Consider the following 21,936-nt stretch of genomic DNA (forward strand, 5'->3'; position numbering starts at 1 on the left):
TCTGGTGTAGCGACGACACCAAGAATGTGTCGTTAGTATTCTGCACCACTAACCCCTAAAGAAATAAAAAAAAAAAATAGGAGAAAGTGTCATCTATTTCTGTCAAATGGCCTGTCTCCCGAGTCCTCGCTCAGCTCCCAGAGGGCAGGGAGATATTCTTACTCGTTGACAGCCAGGACATATAAAAATGTCTGCTTCCTCCACAGGCAGGCCAGCCGGGGAGGTAAGGTGGCCCTTGTCCCAGCTGTCTCGCCGGGTCAGGATTGATGGCTCGCTAATAGAAGGAAGAAGGTTGTGGTTTGGTGGTGCGTGCGTCTGTGTGTTTGCGTGCATGCGCGCGGAAATTGTCACCTTTCATTAAGTTGACGACAATAGTGTGACAATACAACGGTTTTTGTTCAGACAATATCAGTAGCTGACCAAATCTGCCCTCATACCACTAAAATGTTATATTGCATAAGCCCTAATGGTCTTGTACCCGGCCGACTGCCTATTTGTCCGTCTTGGCTACCTGTCTGTCTGTATTTCGCATACAGGAGCCGGTCTATCTGAACAGTTGGCTGTGTCTGGGCAGGCTGCACAAGGGAACCACGGAGGTGGTGGTTGCCCACAGACACCATGAGACCAGCCTGTTCTGATGGGGAGAGAATCCCCCCCCCGGGGTACTGGCACACCAATGTTTTCCTTACTGAGTCCCTCTAGAGCCCGGCCAGAATAACCAACACGGCAGCCGTGGTTGCCTGGTGTTGTAGAGAGAGGCTTCCCTCTGGATAGGAGAGTGGAGGGGGTATGACGTAGCATTGGTCCAGAAATCGGAATCGAACCTGGGACACTACGATCGCATAGCCTGTGGTCAGAGCATGAGTGGGTTCAACCTCTGAGCCGACCCGCTCGACATACATTTCAACGTGAGTGTGTATCCTAAAACTCTTCATTGCAAACTGAAACATTAACACAATTCCATGTCAACCGTTCAAAAGACCATGCTTAAACTGCATGTACAGCAGCTTGATATGCCTTCCCCGTTACAACGTGGAAACAATGTGAACGTCGAACGTCTGCACCCTATGAGACTGCAGCGGTTCTGGCAGTGAGGACTTGACGCACCAGGATAATGTCTGGTCAGCTTCCCCTAAACACAAGGAGAGCCCAGACCATCCAATGCGGCGCCTCTTTTCATGTGCGCGCACACAATTTTTACCCCACACAAAATAAAATGATGCACACACATAATGAGATGGATTGATGCTATGACAGCGGACACGTCTGGCTTCCTCTTTGGGTGGCTGAATGTGCTGCAAGTGTCCTGCACTGCAGCAGTGTCCACACAGACTGACCGCACAGGATCAGGGCTACGGTGACACGGGGAGAGCTGAGCGAACGCAGGAGGAGGGGAGGAAGAGCTAGAGAGAGAGAGAGAGCGAGAGCGAAACACAGAGAGAGAGAGAGAAAGTAAGAAAGAGAACAAGAGAGAAAAGGAGAGGGCAGATGCACTCCAGAATGACAAACACCACTGACGGCGGAATCAGCCAGCAGCCGCCCTTGCTCTGTGGTTTCAGTGTCACTACAGGAGAACGATAAGAGCTGCCCCTCAGAAATGCGTGCCAGTGTGCGTGTGTGTGCATGCGTGTGTGTGTGTGTGTGTGTGTGCGCCTGCGTACCCGTGTGTGTGTATGTGCATCTGTGTGCGCGTGTGCGTGTGTGTGTGTGTGTGTGTTGTACACACGCGTGGGTGTTAAGGGGCATTGCAAGAGGCAGCCACGTATTGACTGGAGGGCTCACTCTCTCTGCTGATTAAAACAAGAAGTCCAGATTAAATACCCGCTCGATAGACCAAGTTTCAGATTGTATGGGGAGATGGAGGGAGAGCGTGATTAAAAAGGCTGCATTGGAACGTCTCGCTCTATATTCCCAGCCCCTATCACAGCAATTTGTGAGCCAGCCGTCAAGCGGCTCTCGCAGATGGACGATTGGGGTCCATTGGGTTGTGTGTTTTCACAGGGAAAAACCTTATTGCTTATTTCTGGTAATACCTGGCTCCTCAACAGCGGCTCCGGCTGATTCCCGCCCACCCATCCGTCTATCCAGGTCTACAGTGTGACGGGCTCCGTCCTAATACCCGGCCCCAGATACGGGCTGTCGCTGTGGGGGAAGGGGGGGTGTGCATTGTGACGACCCGCTCTCCCATGAATCCAGCGGCGCCGCTGCTTGTGAGCGTATATTAAACGGCTAAACGAGTGGAACAGCCCGTCTGCGAGCCATCGAGTCGCTCTGGCGCCGACGGAAGAGGGGGGGGGGGGGGGGGGGGGGTTTACCTTGGTCTCGGTGAGCTGTCTCTGCAGCAGCTGCAGGGCCTCGGTGTGTCCCCGCTCGCTGTCCTGGAGGGTGGACAGCTGCTCCTTCATCTCCCTCTGCAAGACACAAAGCGCACACGGCACACTGCGTCAGAGTCTGGCACCCACGCTCGAGACGCCCTCGCCGCCCCCCCCCACCCCCCCCCCCTCCTTACATACACACCGACGCGGGTGGCTTTGAGTAACCTCCGTTCATTATCAGCTTCGCAATCTTAAACAGATATGATGTTATACAATACGGAGAAAAAAAAATCGCTATAGCACAGCAAAGGGTCATACAGGCATGCAGGTGTGGGTGACATCGTCCCCCACAGTAGCCCGGCAGTAGCTCAGGAGGTAGAGCGAGTGGGCTGGTAACCGCAAGGTTGCTAGTTCGATCCCCGGCTCCCAAGACACCTCACCCTAACTGCTTCCGACGAGCTGGCTGTCGCCTTGCATGGTTGACTCCGCCGTCGGTGTGTGAATGGGTGAATGTCAGGCAATATTATTAAGCGCTTTGGATAAAAGCGCTTTATAAATGCATGCCAGCGGATCATTTGTGTTGAGAAGGGAGGGAGACCAACAGACTCTCCGAGTACTCTTGAAGGTTGCCCTCCGGAGCTCAGAGTCACCGCGATGCCGCGCGGGGGGGTGTGCCTCTGATACCTTCCAGCTAAAAGGCTCCTATGGACTTATTGATCAAGGTGAGATCTATTTAGAGCTACACCGGCTGAGAGCCAGCAGCCCAGCGGTCGCGTCCCCAACCCTGATATAAAACAGGCTGAGGTACCCAGGGGAGAGGGCAGGAGCCCACTGAGAACGACAGACTGTGTGCACATCTGTATCTTTTCCGGGTGGGTTGCAGTAGCCACACCTGGTATTAACATGTACCTCTTAATGCTGCAGCAATGCAGTGATGGGATTATACTAATCCCGATCGGTATAAAAATAACTGCATGATGTTTCACACTCTTTATTACTGTTCTTCTCTTAGTTGACTAATAACCATGTTGGATATGCAAAGGCACCCAGGCTCTGCAGCTACTCAACCACCGGATGAGGGCTTTACGTCTCATTTAAAATGGATGATAACTGTCAAACACAAACGCAGGTAGACTTATACATTATTCAAAGAGCAGTGGTCGGTTTTCTTGATGTGGTTAGACACAAAATTGACCGTGGGAGTTCCCAAAACGTTAAATTTTAATTTTGATTTTAACGAGAGGCCCGGAATGAACAGGGCGAGACACACAGTGCGTAGTCGTCCAGCAGAGAGCAGTAGAAAGAGACTCTGGCTGTCTCTGGTAGCTGCTGTTACGTCAAGAGAATCTCACTCCAGGTGCCCCCCCGGGCTCTTATAGGTGCCCTCTGATGTCCGGGCTCAGAACAGCGGCGCCCATGCAGGCCCTGCAGCAGAGCCCAAGACAACGGACCACTGAACACAACTTTTAAGTGCAGCCTGACCCATTTGATTCCAGGGCTTGAATGTTGACACGTAGCCTCGCTGGAGGACTGGCAGGTAACGTTTAGCTCGGGGATATTTGAATGTAGGATGTGCCACACAGGTTGGCACTTTTACCTTTATAGTTTCAAGACAGAACTTCACCATTCACCGTTCACCATTATCATATCCGGCCTAGCCTTCTGGATCCACCAGGGACACCCTTACAGAACACCAGTGTTGAACGGCTATAAAATCTCCTTTACTCATAAATTCATTCACCAAAAAACAACTCAAACCCTCACCCCATCAAATGGTATTTCAACTGAAGAATTTAAATTGGTCTTAAAGGTGGTGGAGGTAGTGGTGGTGGTGGTGACGGTGATGGTGGTAGTTATCCAGTGCCATCTGAGTTAATGTCTATAAGTTACATAAAAAAGGTTTCTTCGATTTGAAATTATTCATAATGCATGGTCCTGCCAAAACATGTGCTGTTGAAGAAGAAAAATGCCCTGCTAGGTTCTCAAGGACAGAGCCCAGGGGAAAATAATGGTCCCGCGGATGGGTGGGGAAGTATGACTCTACATGCTGATATTACAGAGACAGCGACCAAGACAGAGAGAGAGAGAGATACAGACAGAGACCGAGAGACGGAGACAGAGAGAAGATTCAGAGAGACAGAGAGAGGAGGTGTGGAGAATGCAGGAGAATGTGCAGACTCGCCACAGATCACGGCTACTGTCTGCACGAGGTGATGGAATGCTCCCATGGTTTAAGATAGACCTTTCTACTGGCAGAGAACACATGCTGCTCTTCTGCGGCGTTCAATCTCTGATAAGATCGTCCTGGAGAAAGCCTGCTCAGATTTTGGTTTCACTTTCACTACAGCGGCGGGGGGGGGGGGAGGGGGGTTGCTTTGTGAAGATGACAAATAGTAACCTTTTGTCGGAGAGAGATAAGTGTACATTGAATTAGAAACAATCTTTCAAATCTACATTAGGTTTAGATACTTCTCTGAATCACAAAGTAAAGGACAATATATAAATGACAATTACATGGATACTTAGTGCAAGCAATTTAACCATAGTGGATATTTAGTGTAGTGTAGGGTGATATTTAAAAATAATGGGGCCATTTTCAGGAATTTATTGTGAGTCTGGGAGCCATTGCTTATACTTAATCTAAACCGTAGCAAAGCTACATTGCGGGCCCACCAACCTTCATTATGTGGCATTACAATGAAGGAGGGGGTGGTCTTAACTCGACATAACGCACTTCATCAGAGGGCTCTGAGTGTAGGTGGAGTGCTCCGCCCATCCATCTCATCTGACTAAACATATTCTGATCTGACATTTCTGCAGAGTGTCCAGCTGCAGGGTACACAGCTGTGGCATTCTAAACCTCAAGACATTTACATTTAGGGCATTTAGCAGACGCTTTTATCCAAAGCGACTTACAATAAGTACATTTGTCATAAGAAGTGAAACAATATATTGCCGTCGGTACAGTAAAGATGTTCATAGAACCAAGTGCAAGTACTAACAATCGCCAGGCTAACCTCATTCCCCGTATACAGCAGTGATAGCTAGCTACTGCAGGTGCTACACAACTAAGTACATGCTACACAACATGCATGCACAACACAATTAAGTACATGCTACACAATTAAGTACAATGAATGAATACAAGACTCAAGACTCCATCAATCCCCACACACAGACACAGACACACACACCTTTTCTTCCCTTGGCAAAAAAAAAAAGAATCAGTGAGAAAAAAGAAATCCTCACATTTTCTTCAAATATTCATTCAGGGCTTAAAATTCCACCAACATTCCTCACAGCTGCAAGCTTTATTAAATTCAGCAGCTCATTGAGGAGGTAAAGGAGGGATATTGGCTGCAAAACTGCCAGCCCTGATAAAGACGAGAAGCACACAACATGCTGCCTGAGAAATGAAAAGCCTCGAATCTCTCCCACACACCCACCTCGCGACAAACTCTGGTCAAAGGCCATGCTCAAGGTTTTCTGAATATGCACCCTCCTGTGTGTGTAAAATTGGAAATATTCCCCTGAGTTTAAAAAAAGAAAAAAAAAATGCAAACCCACCAATCACGGGGTTACACAACCTTTCGGCCGGGGCCTTAACTCACTCAACACCCTGAAAGTGCTTTTTCAAGCACAGTAAAGCATAACCTTCCATAGGCCCACAGCGTGATTGTGTCAGGTGCAGTAGACTGGGAGGTGATGGCGGGCTGGCAGCCAGCTGCGAGGCACCGAGCCCGCAGCCGCCACCGCGAACCTCGCTTTATTGCCTTATTGTCATTCACAGTCCGCCGTACTCACACCACCCACTTACCCTGTGACAGGACTCACCACTGGGATGACAAAGGCCTACCGCAAGTCCAGGACACACACACACACACACACAGGCACGCACGCACGCACACGCACACACCAACGTCCATTTTGAACCGTCCCGAATTTTCCCAAAAATCTTTTTTACATTTTGAGTTGTTACTTACTGATAATATAATAAAAACACAATACATTATGTTGATAAAATAATATATTCATTTCAAGACCAGATTTGTTTAGCTTCAAGATGACAACCAACACCCTCAGTCACAGAACTATGGTCTATGTGACCTTCTGCCACTACTCCACCATTTAGTGACTGCATTTACTGTAATTTCCAGACTATAAGCCGCAGTTTATACACGAATTCTCCAAAATTCCGTAAGCTATGCGGCTTATGCATGGGTGTGGCCAATACATGGTAAAACTATTTCTAAAAATCAATTTTCAGTTAATTAGGTTATTCGTTCTTTGCTACGAATTTCTTTCTTACGTCGTTCGTTGGTAAGGTTGGTCTGAAGCGCTCGTAGAACCTTCTTAGCTCTACTGTAGTGATGGTTCAGCTCCTGACGCTCGTCTCCACCACTGTACATTAACATTTAGAAATCCCCATTGCGCATGGAACTGCCACATTGGCAGTGATGTTTCACAATGTACAGCTGCTGTACAATGTGGCCTATATGTGGGAAATTACGGTAATAAAGGATATTTGGTGACAGTATCCTCGTCTCGTCTCAGCTTGAGCGGCAAGCAGTGCGAGAGCAGCAGGCTACAACATCGTTGCAAGCAGTCTCTGTGTCTCACTGAACAACACAAACGCGAGCGCGCCAGCCGATTGAACGAAGCTCAGTTTTTTTTCCATTTACCTTTTCACCTAAGTCTTTACCACCGACCGCAAACCCGTTCTGGTTCGCAGAAAGTGTTGAAAACTTAAATAGAAAAATTAAGTCAGTGCCCACAAAATTATCTTCGTCCCGAGGTCGACCCGATACAGAATATTGATCCTCCCGATGACAATTAATTACATCCGTAATTAATTACGTCAGTAATTAATTGTCATTAAAACTAACCGTTGTTAAAAACGAGTTTTAATTACACACACACACACACACACACACACACACACACACACACACACACACACACACACACACAGTTGGTATAGGTGTGACAGAATGTGGATTTGTCGGTCATTCCAGATGGCAGATAGAGAGTGAACAACTCAAGCTAATAGGATGATAAAGGAATGCCATGGAGATAGACGAGAGTATGTATTGTAAATACTTAAATGTTATATAGACAACGCATTTATAATTTAGCATTATTCGTGAAGATACATCAGACGTTGTGCTCCGATTTCCTTATTTCAGTGGATTGGAGCTAACGCAGCATGGAGCTCTACCCAAACAGGCAGAGAATGCAATACAAACAGCAGGCAGAGAAAACTAGAGATTAAAGTCTATGTGCTGACAGACTCTAATCTCCCACCAAAATCTCCATACACAGTGGCTTGTTTTCTAATAAGACTAAGCCAATGTAAGCAAGCGCACACACACACACACATTCACACACACACACACACAGGCGGGGGACGCAGCTGAAATCCGGCCCGTGCATGGTCATGGCAATTCAAGGGGGCAGATTTATTTTCTTCAACATTGAATGCTGACGGAGCTGACACCAGACTCTCACACCCCAGAGAGAATACACCAAGAAGAATAATCAGGCTCAGTAACATTAAGTTGTTGAAGGGTTGGAGTAAAGCCATGTGCGGGACGGAATAAATGTTTCATAGCTGTATTAGTCCTCACTGGCTTGTTTTTTTTACGGTGGAGCAGACTGTTTCTTCCAGCACGGCAGAGTTGGAATTTAAAATACAAGCGACCGTTGGGAGTTTAAGCTTAACATTGACATGATTTTCCTGAATAGTTTCTAACATCATGTTTGGCGCACGTCATCATTTGAATGGATGAAAGTCGAATGCCGAGTCAAACGAGGAGTAGCATAAAACTAATTTGCTCTTAAAAACACATTTTCATGGCCATTTCACAGAGACCATGGGGGGCAATGTGTACGTATATGTAAGCCTTTGGCAGACTGAGTGGGGGGGGGGGGGGGGGGGGGGGGGGGCTTCATTCAATGGTTCATTCAACCCCTTCATTCAATGGTTCTGGACCTGAAGCAATCACCTCCTCACGGGGAACATGGCAAACATGAAAACAAAATGAGTTTACACAGGGAAAGTTTACGCCGGTGCAGGCAGTGGACAGCTGTGCGCTCATGGAGAGGAGGCATGGAGCCGTACCTCCCACCTCAGAGCAGCTCATGGCCTATTGCCCCAGCATCCTCAGCACAGTGCTCTCAGGGTAGAATGATGCTGCTGCCACCGCCGCCGCCGCCAGAAGGCCAGCCCACAGAGAGCAGAGCCGAAAGCAGCCAGCCGAGCCCAACCGGGGGCCACACTCCTCTCCGGTGGTAGGCGTTCCGTTCGTTTAGGGAAGAGAAGTACAGCTGCTTTCTAAATATATGTCAGTTTCTACAAGAACTCTAGCGATCACAGAGTAACTCCATGGTTGGTAATATACATGTTTAATTATTAAACCCCACTCATGCCACTCCGCAGAGATGATTTATTACTTATGGCCCCCCCCGCCTCAGTAAATATTAACCAGGGTTGATCCTCTAACAGGCAACAAGACATAATGATACAGTATATGCTTCACTTGATATTATCACGACTTAAAAAGTGAAAGCTTTTCTATGGGGCTTCTTAGAAAATCAAATGCATAAAAGAAAGCTACTCAATGGATGGGGATGTGATGGAATATATTTTACGCTGACGAAAATCACAGACGATATAGTCTCTTGACGTAGATATATGTCCACTACATGCATGGTATGAATCGGTGCAGCTAGCAGGCCCATCAGTACGATCTTCAAAAACAAAGTAATTGGTTCATGGTTACAGCTGTGATGGCAGCGAAGAGAACAACTCATATAAAAACAAACCCTCCACCTGAAACATGTGAATCATCAGCATATCTTCAAATGCATATTGCTACCCCAGAAAGTAGGTTCAAATCACTTAAACTTGCAGATTCTGTGACCCAGAAACTAAAAGAATAATACTGTAAAAATACAGTCATAATGAGGCACGGTTCTTTCAGAAATCGTATGCTTCCCAAAACTGAACAGCAGTCTGTTGACTGCACAAGAAGCAGGAGAAGAAGCAACTTTCTGACAGTTGGCTAATCTTAGCGAAAGGCTATCCAGCCTTTGCATATGAAACACTGCACTCTTGCTATTTTTACTTCATACAATCAACAATAATGATACAACCGCTAGACTCAAGTGTCTAAAATAACCAAGGCCTATATGCCATGCTACCGTTGATCCGCACCATGGTAATAGCACTTTGCATATTTGATGTGGTAAGTTACCCAGTCTTAAGTTGTACCCATTACTTTTCAGGTATTCTCAAAAATATAAAATGTCATTTGATGACATTGACTATGTCCTGATCAAATATCAGCACAGCTGAATAGGAAGAACTATACAAAGCAAGCTCTCTTGGAAACCCCCTTCATTGTACATTCGATAGGCAAAGTATCACTGCCCTAGGTCTACAGACATTTCTGTTGACAGGCGATGGTTACAAACAAGCCCAAACAAGCCCAAAATATCTCTTTCAACCAAGAGTGAGATTTGGTGGCCTCCATGTTTGTCATTTCATTCTTGGAGCTGAAAAGGCAGCTGGATCAGACGGAACCAAAACAGCTGAGGAACCACACCGACACACTGAGAAGCACAAGGGATTATCATTTAGATAATGTAGAAAAGGAACACGGAGCATGTACACCACTATACGACTGACGAATCAATCAATGGCAACGTGCCAAATCTTAGCAAAAAAAAAAAAGAAGCACAAATATATTTCATACGGTGGGACCAAGGTTTAGCCCCCAGGTGGTGCATCGTAATTAATTATTATTATTAAAACGACATTGAAAACGACGACAGCTGTTGGAGCTTATAATGAAGTGTGTGCCGGGAGCGCGTGGATATTACCAGCAGACATCAAGGCACTGTATAAGCCCCTCTGAAAGGAACCACCGCTCCACCGCCACTGGCTAGCACCCGGCCGTTGAAATGTAGGCCATGTCACGTAAATGATGAATGTGACCAACGTCCCGCTCCGCGCTCTAGAACAGCGAAGGGCAGGGAGGGAGACGATGTCGTCCTCACAAGAACCTGCACCATGGAGTTGTTCCACTCCGTTCTGCTGTTCCTTAATGCTCCCAGGGTTACACATGCGTGTACTGCAAAGACCGTGAGGAAAATGCACTGAACAGCGGAGCGGCGGGTTGTTGGACCGTTAGCACAGCAAAGTCAGCCTGAGGTAAGGGGACACAGGGCCCAAGGAGAGCCGTGAGGATTTAAAATGACTGCCGGGTCTCGCGGCACATTTAATAATTCGGGAGGAACAAGCCACGAGACGTGGCATTGGTATGAGCCCATGTGAGGGGCTTAATGGAAATGAGGCAAGCAGGGGGGACTTGTTGCATGGGCACAGAGGACGGCAGCCGCTTACTGAAGTCTCATAGCTTTCATAGCCTCTCCTTCGATGCGGAGCCAGAGCGAAGGCGGTTTCACCAGCAGTATCCAGACCTACGAACACGTCTCCAAGACGCCATTAATCATAAGGGGGTCTGTTGCTAGGACTGAGACACAAGGGGGGGGGGGGGAAAGCCATACATCATCACTACAGGCAGCTGATAAAATAGGAATTTAGGGCTGAGGGTGGGCTGGAATTTGTTCATCTTGTATTAAATATTAGGTTTGTACACAGGCACTCTTGGTGCATCACTTTAGTAATAACAAAATAAAGTGGTCAACAGCTCGAGGCTATATGTAGAGAATGAGATAATTCCGGTAAACCTCCTGCCAAATCTTACACCTCTGAATTCAGCCTCTGAATAAGACGCATGAATGTTATTTCAGCAAACACACTCCAAATATGACCCTCAGATCTGCTTGAATGTTAGGAGATGATCACAGAATCCCAAAACCTGGCCATGTCATCTTTACCAAAGAACGCCCCTAAGGATTATGCAATCCTTGGATAGTCAGCAAGTTGTTTATTGGAAAAAGAGAAAACATGACTGATGATTCATGATTAATGATTCAAACACACCACCTCATAGAAGACATGGCCTCCTAGGATCAAATTGGAGTCAAATAGCTGTCTCTGTCAACCTTTTACATTTGGCACACTGAAAAATCAATAGGACATGCTCCAGTCTGGGTGCGTGTGTCTCTATGAACACTTGGCAGGTATCCAGCCTCACTAGCCGGCCAAATAAAATGTCTGCATCTACTTTTGTCTCAATCCCTTGAGTGAGGTAGAATCCTAAATTAAATATTTGGGTTGTAAGATGTCGCCTCATATGGTACACAAACACATTATCATAGACCGACAATAGTCATTTCCTATTGTTGCTCACTCATCCATGCATTTCTATTAAATTATACATCTAGGGCTGTGCCTGTAACCAAGCCAAACAAAGCTAGCAAAAATGTAAACAAAGGAGCTGAACTGGAACGTGACAGTTCCCTGAGTATGCAAGGTTCCAGTCCAACATGACGAGAACCAGATGAAACGGCCACGATATCCCAGGAGACACTGCAGTGCTCCAACTGTTTAAGCCTGGACAAATAGTATCGCTTTGTGCATTTGGACCGAGTATATCATCGTGTTTACCCTGCTCGGAAACATTACACAATACACGTGATTAAATGACTGCACAACCATTCGTCTTTCTTCTACCAAGATGTTATTTTTGGTGATGTATTTGGATCCAATGGCCTTCAGGTCTTTAGCTTAAACTAGAAAACACACCAGCATTGAGCAAAGCATGCAAATGCATCAAAGTATTTTTGTTGTTGAAAGATATTCTACATTTTTTCCTGTCATGTCTGTCAACATTTTTACTTTTCTTATCATCATTGTCATCAATATTATCACTGATATTATTATATGTTAATGTATTGGTCTTTATTGATTGGGTTTCATTTTTAGCACATGGGCTACCTAATTAAATAGAAGGTTATACATAATAATAACTAAAGTTTAACTTATAGTGCAGGGGGGGTCTGGTTGGAGTTCATACAGAAATGGTTGTGCAGGAGCCACTGCGTTGAAAGAGGGCAGGGCCGGTCAGACTTCCCACGAGTCGCTTATCAATATGAGGCAACCCAACAGGAAGACACTAGGAGGCATAGAAAGGCAGTAAAACCAAAAACCTGAATTCCTTGCATCTCCTCTTGCTGCCGTTGACCAGGCTGCTTGAAGGGTGTGATTTGAGTCCCGCCGATGGGAAGCACTAAAAGAAGACTCTTATCAGCAGCACGTCTAATTAATTCATCTGCAGCGAATCATGGAAACAGGGAATTACAAGTGATTATATGGACCGGAACTGGCCCCTCTCCCTGGACAGTGGAACAATGCTCTTTAATCTGGCCTAATACCCCCAGCTAATCAGGGAAGACAGTTGTAGACAGAGTAGCAAGACCAATGGACCGGCTATGCATGGCCAATCAGAATGATTAGCATCTAACCTGCATGACAGAACAGGCAGCCACGGAAAACTACAAGGCAATGGAAATGTTAACCAAAAATAAAAAAGGTGGTATGACAAATTGACCTAAATTGCTAATATTCTCTGCTGATAACCATGCTGTACAACACATTATAGTTTTTTGTTTAATCTTTTGTTGATGATGCTAACAGAACATGAAGGGTATGTCATATCCAACCAGTTGGCAATGTACTGGGGGCAGGGTTATCTAACAAGAGGGAAGCCAGAGCCTTGTCCCAGCCACGGCCAAATGAAAATGAGTTGATTTGCAATTAACCATGTAATGTAATCATGGATTAATAGGTATTTTTTTTGGAAAGAAAGGTTTGACTTTGTAGATGACATATCCAATATCAACCTGCGATCAAAAATGTATTTATTCTCATTTGGAAGTCCAGTTGGTATCTAGTCTTCATGGGAAACCAAGATCAGAGGTCTGTTTACACAACTCATAGTGCAGGTTCCACTTAAGGGCAGTCACCAGTAACAGGCTGAATAAAAGTACACAAGAAAAGCCATCATTAGCTGCAGCCCTACTTCCACTTTTGCTTATGATCATGATGACCTAGAAAGCCCTCATCTCCCCCTCCCTGGGCTGCCTAGACCAGTTCTCTTTTACAAACATGGCAACCCCACAGGTGTAACAGCTTGAAACGGCTACGTTGTCATTAAAAACATGCATCATCACTACAGCTACAGGTACAATGCGCTCTAAAAGGGGGATGAGTCATCACACAGCTTACAGAACTTGCGAGTGTTCAATGATGTTCAATGGCGTTGTTTGGGAACATATATTGATCTTCGCATACACAATGGAACAAGCAAGGCGGGAGATAGAAAATAATTGGTTCATTGAAGATAATGGAGAAAAACAGGCAGATCAAATAAAGAGTCATGCAATTGAGTATGCCACGCAGAATAAGAAGTAGGACAATTAAAACCGGTTCCATTGCACCACAGTTCTTCTCTTATGATTCACCAAACAGTTCCACCCCAAAGTCATCAACCTCTTTCCATGGAGCACAAAATAAGGATGAAATGCAACGGCACAGAGGAGGTTTGGTTGTTTTCTGTGTTGTAATGTGTGGTGCCTACTCCACAAACAAGGGCAGGGGAGGGGAGGGTGGTGGCACCAGGGACTTTTAGCAGTACCTTCACCAGTCCCGTCCTGTCTGGAACGCCCAAGGAGACAGCAGCGCCACCAGACGCGCCACCACCACCACATCTTCCCAGATGAGGGTAGAAAATGGATGAACTCCCTTTTAATAGAACATGACACGCCTGCCTTTCCCCACAGCTCTGTTTATGCATGCACTCTCTGCCTCGCCACCCTGGCTGACCGGCGAGATGGAATTACTCATTTGGTAGTCCGCGCACACGTGTATGTGCGTGCGGAAAATAAATGTGTGGGAGAGCTTCGTCATAGGCATTCAACGATGCACATACCTTATGAATTAGAGGGAGATTAAAATAAAAGAATAGACAGGCCGAGACAGCAAAGTGGAGAGGAATGGAGCGGACGGGGGATGGTGACCAGGCCCCACGCCATGGAAGAGAAAGCATCCGATGATGCCCTTGAAGTTGTCCTTTGAGCAGCAGCAAGGTCCCTGTGTGCTGAGGACGGACCAGTAGAGAACTGTGGGTGGAGCTCTGACTGAGAGCGAACCACAGCCTGCTCACAGAAAGACTGCTACCCTCTAGCCTCGTGGGACCATCCAGATATTCAAGTGTGAGTTTAGTCTGACCTTGGCAGGGCAGCAAATAGATTTTCGAATATGGGCGAGGTCTTAGGCAGTTCAAAAAACTCCAGTCAAGTCAGATTTAATAACTAAGGTGACTGACTCTTGTTCCGTTCATTGCTGCCAAATCTGGTTGGAAGCCAAGCCAAAACATCAGCTCTGACAAATCTTAGTCTCGTTGTTCAGTCTATTCTATTTCATATAAAAGTTTTGATTGCTATCACTTTCTACCCTTCCATTAGCACCGCCATCTTTTTTTTTAAAATTACAGCACACTGCGGTGCACCTTGTTTTGTCATGGACTGAAACTCCCTCTCCATATTTCTGATTGTATCATTTCCACATTTTTGGGAGAGGCTGTCAACTGGCTCAAGGCCAGACTGATCTGCACAGAGAAACAGAATGTGAACTTGCAAGATCATCAAATAGCTCCACAAAAAGCCACAATGTTAGTTGCCCCCTCCTCGTCAACTCCAGCTCGCGGTATGAAGGCATTCCTTGATCATGAGTATAGTCACAGCTGCTCCCTCAGATTGACCTCCGCCATCAACAGCCTTTCAGAGTATGGAGTTCAACCAACAGCACAGTGCAGCCATCTGTTACAAACAACCCCAACAGAACCATTCAATTTTACTCCACTAAACCAAACTAGGAATTGGGCTGTAAAATAAAATTGCTAAACCTTTTTATTAATTGTAATTTTCAATTCAATTTTATTTTATTTGTTTAGCCCTTAATCACCATTACAGTCTCAAAGGGCTTAACAGGCCAAGTATTTATGACACCCCCCTGACCCAAGCCCCCTCACGGGAAAGAAAAAACTCCCTCAATTCACATACTAATTGTGGCTTTGAGAGTGGTTTGAGTCCATATATGTTTGGATAATGAGGGACTGGAACACTTCCCTTTTGGTCTTTTTGTTAGCTGATAATGCTGAAAATGCCACCTCCAAGCCCACTGTAAAACACTCATAACCATGACAATCAAGAGTCCTCATGATTACATTTGGTCATTGGGGATTTCAAAAATAGACCTTGTTTGTGCAACAAAAAAACGCTCACAACTGAACTGAAGTTCAAATGATCTGAAGTTGGAATCTTGAGGTGTCTGGGTTTAACTTGTCTCTCACACACACACACACACACACACACACACACACACACACACACACACACACACACACACACACACACACACACACACACACACACACACACACACACACACACACACACACACACACACCTAATATTTCAAAGTCTCTCTCCTTGAGCAAATGGAAAAACCACAAACAAAAGCTTACTTAAACCACATTTAAATCCTCTACAGTGAGAAAGTCCCTGTAGTGCAGACGCAGTTGTGTCAACATGCACTAAATCTGGGGGGGGGGGGGTGGGTGACGCATCAGTTCTGGCCTCAGATGCACCCTTGGGAGCAAAAGGATGACAGAATCAGAGGGGGGGGGGGGGGGGGGCAAAGCGATACCCACAGGGGTCAGAGGTCAGGGGAGTAGCATGCCAGGCTAAGAAGATTACACCCTGCCAGAGTGAAAGCCAAAGCCTGGATTCATCAGCCGCCGTCCGACAAATGCAATGTCAACACACACTTAAGGCTGAGTCGCCGCACCACAGCTGGGCTCACGACAGCAGAACTGCGCATCAACCGCGCTAGGGGAATACAGAACACTGGCTGTGCAAATGTAATCTTCAGCATGCACGAATATTGAGTTGTAATGCTTGGACCGTGCTTCTAAATAGAGAGCAGCGATACACTATTCTATTGGCATGCACTGTTGCACGCATCTGCATTGTAATCAAAAACAATAAGCCAAACCAGTGTGAATATGGTGCATGTCGTATATACAGTACATACATATTTATTCTGTACCCATGGTGGCTGGTGAGACGAGTGAGTGGCACAGTGGTGTGGGCCTAGTGTGATGGTGTTGATGTGGAAAGTCTTAAGGTTTATTATAAACACAATCATCAATCAGACTCTGCTTAGATGGTTTACATGTGTAAACAAGAACAAAACTTTTCTCCTCCTCAAAAAAAAAGGGACACGTGGAATAAATCAATAAACAGGGCAGTACCTTTTAGAGTTATCAAAACCAGAATAGAGGAAAAACAGCAATTATCTCCATAGTTTCTTTATGTGATTGTTGGTAGGTGGGTATTTTTGACATAGAAAACACCCAACATTAGGGTTAATTAAGACCATTGCCAACATCTGGTGATTTCCCCCTGCATACAGTAAATTGAGCATTGTTAAAACAATATGAGAATGACAATGTGACGATAACGACGAGCCTTGCTCCCCAGGTGGAAGTCCGGTCAAGTGTTTAGGGGGAGGGAGGGTCCCGTCCTAGCACCAGAACCTGCCTTGAGTTTATTGTATGGTCCATTAGTGAAGTAGATTTAAAAAAACAAAGTCTAGAAAACGTGTCGTACTCAGAGTTAAGTTCAGAGTTGAAGAGTGATCCCAACTCATCCCATCCTGCTCTTTCTTTGTACAAAATAAAAAAAAAGTGAACGCCTTATCTACAGAGACCACTGAGTTACAACGGGAACACCTCTGCCAACTCGTTGCACTGTGCTCCTACTTCAACTTCAACAGGTGCTTACAGTGTTTTTATCTCCAGCTTAGTCTTCTATTGGGCTGGATAAGAAGTTGCATAGAAAACCACTTGAAATACTTAAAGTGCTAGTGTGCCAAGCTCTTCACCGGGGGGCTGGGGGGGACGAGGGGGGGACGGGGACATGTGTGTTTTCAGATGAACTCCCGCTGCCTGGCTTTACTGCAGAAGCCTCCCGCCAGACCAGATAATGCCAAATCGCTGCCTTGAAAAGAACTCCCAAGCAGCGTATCGAAGCTCCGTCCAAAAATACAGCGACATCTAGCAGAGACCTAATTGTGTTGCACAAAGATTAAACAGTGTTGACCTTTTCTCTGGGTTTCCAACATGCAGTCAGAATTGTAAGCAAATATGTTCGTACATATGCAGTCTGCCGCCCTCTTTACTGACCTACTGATAATATTTGCACAAGAACTGGGCACTAATACGGTATTGTGTTCTGTCATAATAGACATCCTGTGTGCAGTATTTAGAAGCTGCAGATTGCAATGCGAGCCCATTCCTTTCCCCGACTTTGGTTTGGGGAGTCGAGCAACACGGCAAAATGTTCAAAGCGCTTTTAACCATAAACATGTTGGTCTGTTTCTTGTCCAATCCTCCGGCCCTGCCGTCCTCCATGGGAGCAGTGAACCAGGTTGTATTATTTGCTAAATCACCCTTACAAGGTTGGCCAGGAAACAGCTGCAGAGTATCTTAGTTGGCGATCGGTTGAAAGAAAATATGACTTTTTTGCGCAATACAATTGAAATCACAGAGCAGATTTTGAAACATTCAGAAAAGATTAGAGAAAAAAAAAAGTAACTTAATGGTAGCCAACGTATCTGCCTTTTTATCATGTGATGGTTTTTCCTTACGCAAAAACCTAAACTACAATATCAAATAGGATTTCTGCGTGGACGACAGTGGCTGACAAACCTCATTGATCCGAGTCGAACTAGGTTACGGCAGAGCTTCAATAAAGCCTTAAAGTCGCAGATTAAACAAACCTTACATAGTATGAGAGTAGGCCTACTTCCAATTAACACAAAGCAAATAGGGGACTTGAACATTGTGCAGTCTTGATAAAACAGGACTTTCTACCAACAAGTCGCAAACATGCATAGGCATACTGAAAAATTATCATTTTCATTTTATTATGCAATTACATTTTCATTAAAAAAAACAGACTCATTCAAATCTTGAATTGAGATCTGAATACCTACTTAACCGACGTTTGTTTGAATATTAGGTCTTGCTTCATAATTGGAATGAAGCAATAAGTAATGGCTCTGTTGCAGTTAGGGAGTTTTCAGCTCAGTGAATGTGAAATTATCCTATGAAGACAAACACTGAATTTGAATGAACATTGATTATAAAGAACATATGAAGCAAACGTTTAAATACATGACCAGAATAAATGGATGTAATGAAAAGAGCCTCCACGCTCCAAGATCTGGGAATCTCCGGCTCTGCACTCGCCCCGGTCACGTCCTACCTCACGGATCACACTTACAGGGTAACCTGGAAAGGATCTGCGTTGGATCCTTCTAATCTCACTACTGGGGTCCCTCAGGGTTGTCCTGGGTCCCATCCTCTTCTGTCTGTACAGCTGGTCACTGGGTTCTGTCATTCAACCACATGACCGTTCCTACTACAGCTATGCAGATGACCCAACCAACTCTGTCCTTTTCCCGGTCTGAAGCCCAGGTAGAAGCATGAATCTCTGCGTGTCTGGCCGACATCTCTTAGTGGATGTTGACACACCACCTGAAGCTCAACCACGACAAAAGATTAGGCCTCTTTATTCCAAATAAGGCCTCTTCCTTCCAAGACCTCTCCATCAATATGGACCACTGTGGCACCTGCGACTAGGAATCTGTGTTTCACACTGGATGACCCGCTGCACTTCGCTGCAAACATCGCTACGACCAGTCGCTCCTGCAGATTCAGGTGGTACAACATCAGGAGGATACGTCTGTTCCCCTCACCCAGAAGGCCACCCAGGTGTTGGTCCTGGCTCTTGTTATCTCGCACCTAGAACTTCCTGCTGGTATGCTTGCACATGCCATTCGTCCCCTGCAGCTCTCCCACATTACAGGAAGCTGTTCACTAGGCTGCAGGACTGCCAAATGGCTCGCTCCTCCCTCAATACATTTTTTGCCGTCCTGGCTCGACAATGGTGGAACGACCTCCCCACTGAGGGACAGCGGCCACCCTACCCGTCTTCCACCGCAGGCTGAAAAGTCATCTATTCACGTTGCATCTTGTCCCATGAAAAATAAATAAAGAAATACAATTCTGTCTCTTGTTTCGTAATTGCAGCGCCGAAAAACAGTGGCTTTGCTTATTATGTACTCAAATGATTCTGGCACATTATACTGACACTGTAAGTCGCTTTGGACAAAACCGTCAGATATTTAATTGGAATATTATGTAATGTAAATGCCATGGTGGCTGCCCATTGGAATGATGATTAATCGTACAGGTAACAATGGGAGTTTCATTTGAAATCTACTCCCACAATTGCGTTTCCATTTCTTGTAAAGACATGACCTAAAATTTGATTGAGCCAACAGCCTTCAAAGAAATATGCTGTTGGAGATGTTGTCAAGGTAAGAGGCTTATCAATGATGTACACCTATGTTAATGTGAGTAAACCAATACTTGGAACCTGGGGTGTTACATGACCTGGCATAACATTAATTAAGCAAAGTCAGAAAACATTCTGTTCCGTTTCGCCACATTCATTTAAAATGCAATGGCAGACCTAACCTAAAACACGACATTAAACCACACAAAATATACAGTCATCGAATACATATGACACAGGAACTCAAACTATATTAATAATATCGTAGTGTTGGGTCCCTGCGGATTCTCGTCCCGAATAGGTGAAAAGGTTTTTGAGGTGTGTTGTGTTTTTGAGAAAAAACACAAAAACAAGTCCCCACACTGACCTGTATCTCCTCAAAGGCCTCGTCGATGGTGGTCACCTGGTGCTGCTCGTGCAGCGCCGGCTCGTCGCAGAAGAAACACACGAGGCTCTTGTCACTGAGGCAGAAGAGCTTGACCTTCTCGTGGTCCTTGCAGGGGTACGAGTTCCTCTGGGCGTTGAGGATGGCGTCCAGCGGGAAGGCCGAGTAGCGCTCCACGATGTTGGACAGCTTGAGGCTGGGTGAGAGCAGCGGGTCGGGGAAGGAGCGCCGACACTCGGGACAGTCCCGTGCGCCGTGGGGCTCCTGTCTGATCCAGTGCTCCGTGATGCACTTCCGACAGAAGTAGTGCTCACACCCGAAGCTGACCGGGTCCTGGTAGATGCTCAGGCAGATGGAACAGAGCAGCTCGTCCTTCAGACAGCAAGCCATTAGCAAACACAGAGAGCGGGTCGCATCTAAAACAGACAGCTCTTCCGGGTGCAGGATAGCCTTGGCTTCTTGTGGAACTCTTTAAGTTTGGTCTTGATCGCTTGCTGGACTTCTGGAGAATCAGGGGGTTTCAGCTTTTGAATAGCTCTGTTGGGGATAGATACCAAAAGGTCTGTTAGCTGATCCATCTCTTAAATGACAATGGCATTGCGTATGAGGAAGTCATTGAAGGAAGTCCTAGCTGTTGCATATTTATGTTGTTGATATTAACAAAGTAGAATACATCATTTAGTGTTGTTTTAACCGACACAACATACGTTTTATTTAACATTGGTGGTTTTATAAAATCGAAAGATTGTTGCTTTCATGTATTTCATTTTTACTCCACATGTAGGCTACCATTAAATGGGTTAAGAAGTAAGGATTACTCGAGAACTTGACGTTCACTGCGATTTGTCCAGGAAATGTCAGGATGATCTATGGATGCAAACTTCAGATCACTTCGATCCGCGTTATCAATGTGGTTGTATGAATATAAAAAAAAAATGATCAGTGAATCATTTAACATGAAAGGTTGTAACAATTGATTGAAAGAATTAACGGTCCTTCTCCTGAAGGAAAAGAGCACCACGAGAAACCATGAAAAGATAGCCTATTTCACTTCTGAACCCCTGTCCCATACGGAATGCTAGGGGAGCACCTGCAGCGTTTAACCTCTCCTGCTCTCATTGTCATGATCACTGACAGATTCCTTGATTCCTCGAAACGACTAGTATTGTATTTTCACAAGAGTTAGCAGTTTCCAATCATAAAGTGTCAAACGTTTATCACCGCTTAGCAAGACTGCAATTTAACCGGCGCGTTGCACCTTGCTGTTTCCCAAGTGTAACGTTACATCTGAGCCAAACCACGACACCACCTTTCTACGGACCACAACACGCAGATGTCAGGGACTAAATAAAGGAAAACCACTTTTTGTACTTTTTGACAATAAAGACACGTGGCTAACTGGCAAAATTGGTACCACAAAATACTTTCTTTCAACCAAATAATACAACCAGTCATCAATAAAAACGCTAAAATAAACTCAACTCACCAGCTCACAGATGCCGACACGGGCAGTCCCAGCGCTTGATTTTCCTTCAGGAAGGGGAACAACAAACAGCGGCAACAGAGCAAACCACCGGTCCGAGCAGTGGGTGTTTCCATATATAATGTTTAGAAATACTGGTCACTAATAGTACTCTATCACAATACATATGGTTAAAACGCATTAAAGGACATGAATGATTAACCATTTTACGTCTTTGAAATAAAGTGTGGATTTAATATTTGAAAATTTCGGAAGTGTGGATCCTCTTTTCACCCGATAATGGTACGGCGCAGACTCAACCCCATCGCTCGCTCTTGAGCTCAGCTGACCATCTCTGGTCTTGGGCTCTTTAAATT

At 45.5% G+C, this 21,936-nt stretch overlaps 1 protein-coding gene across 1 annotated transcript in view; it reads right to left on the minus strand.

Moving 5' to 3' along the window:
* The window catches only part of trim62.1 (tripartite motif containing 62, tandem duplicate 1), a 31,360-nt gene extending 9,515 nt beyond the window's left edge, over positions 1 to 21,845 (minus strand). Inside the window, exons 1-3 of the mRNA XM_084464026.1 lie at positions 21,584 to 21,845; positions 20,080 to 20,634; positions 2,316 to 2,411 (exon numbers count right to left, since the gene is read on the minus strand). Coding sequence (XP_084320152.1) covers positions 2,316 to 2,411; positions 20,080 to 20,487 — 504 coding nt within the window. The 5' untranslated portion in view covers positions 20,488 to 20,634; positions 21,584 to 21,845. The remainder of the gene's footprint in view (positions 1 to 2,315; positions 2,412 to 20,079; positions 20,635 to 21,583) is intronic.
* Between the last annotated feature and the right edge of the window lie 91 nt (positions 21,846 to 21,936).

The sequence above is a fragment of the Micromesistius poutassou genome (assembly GCF_964030765.1).
Source record: "Micromesistius poutassou genome assembly, chromosome: 2".
Taxonomy (NCBI): domain Eukaryota; kingdom Metazoa; phylum Chordata; class Actinopteri; order Gadiformes; family Gadidae; genus Micromesistius; species Micromesistius poutassou.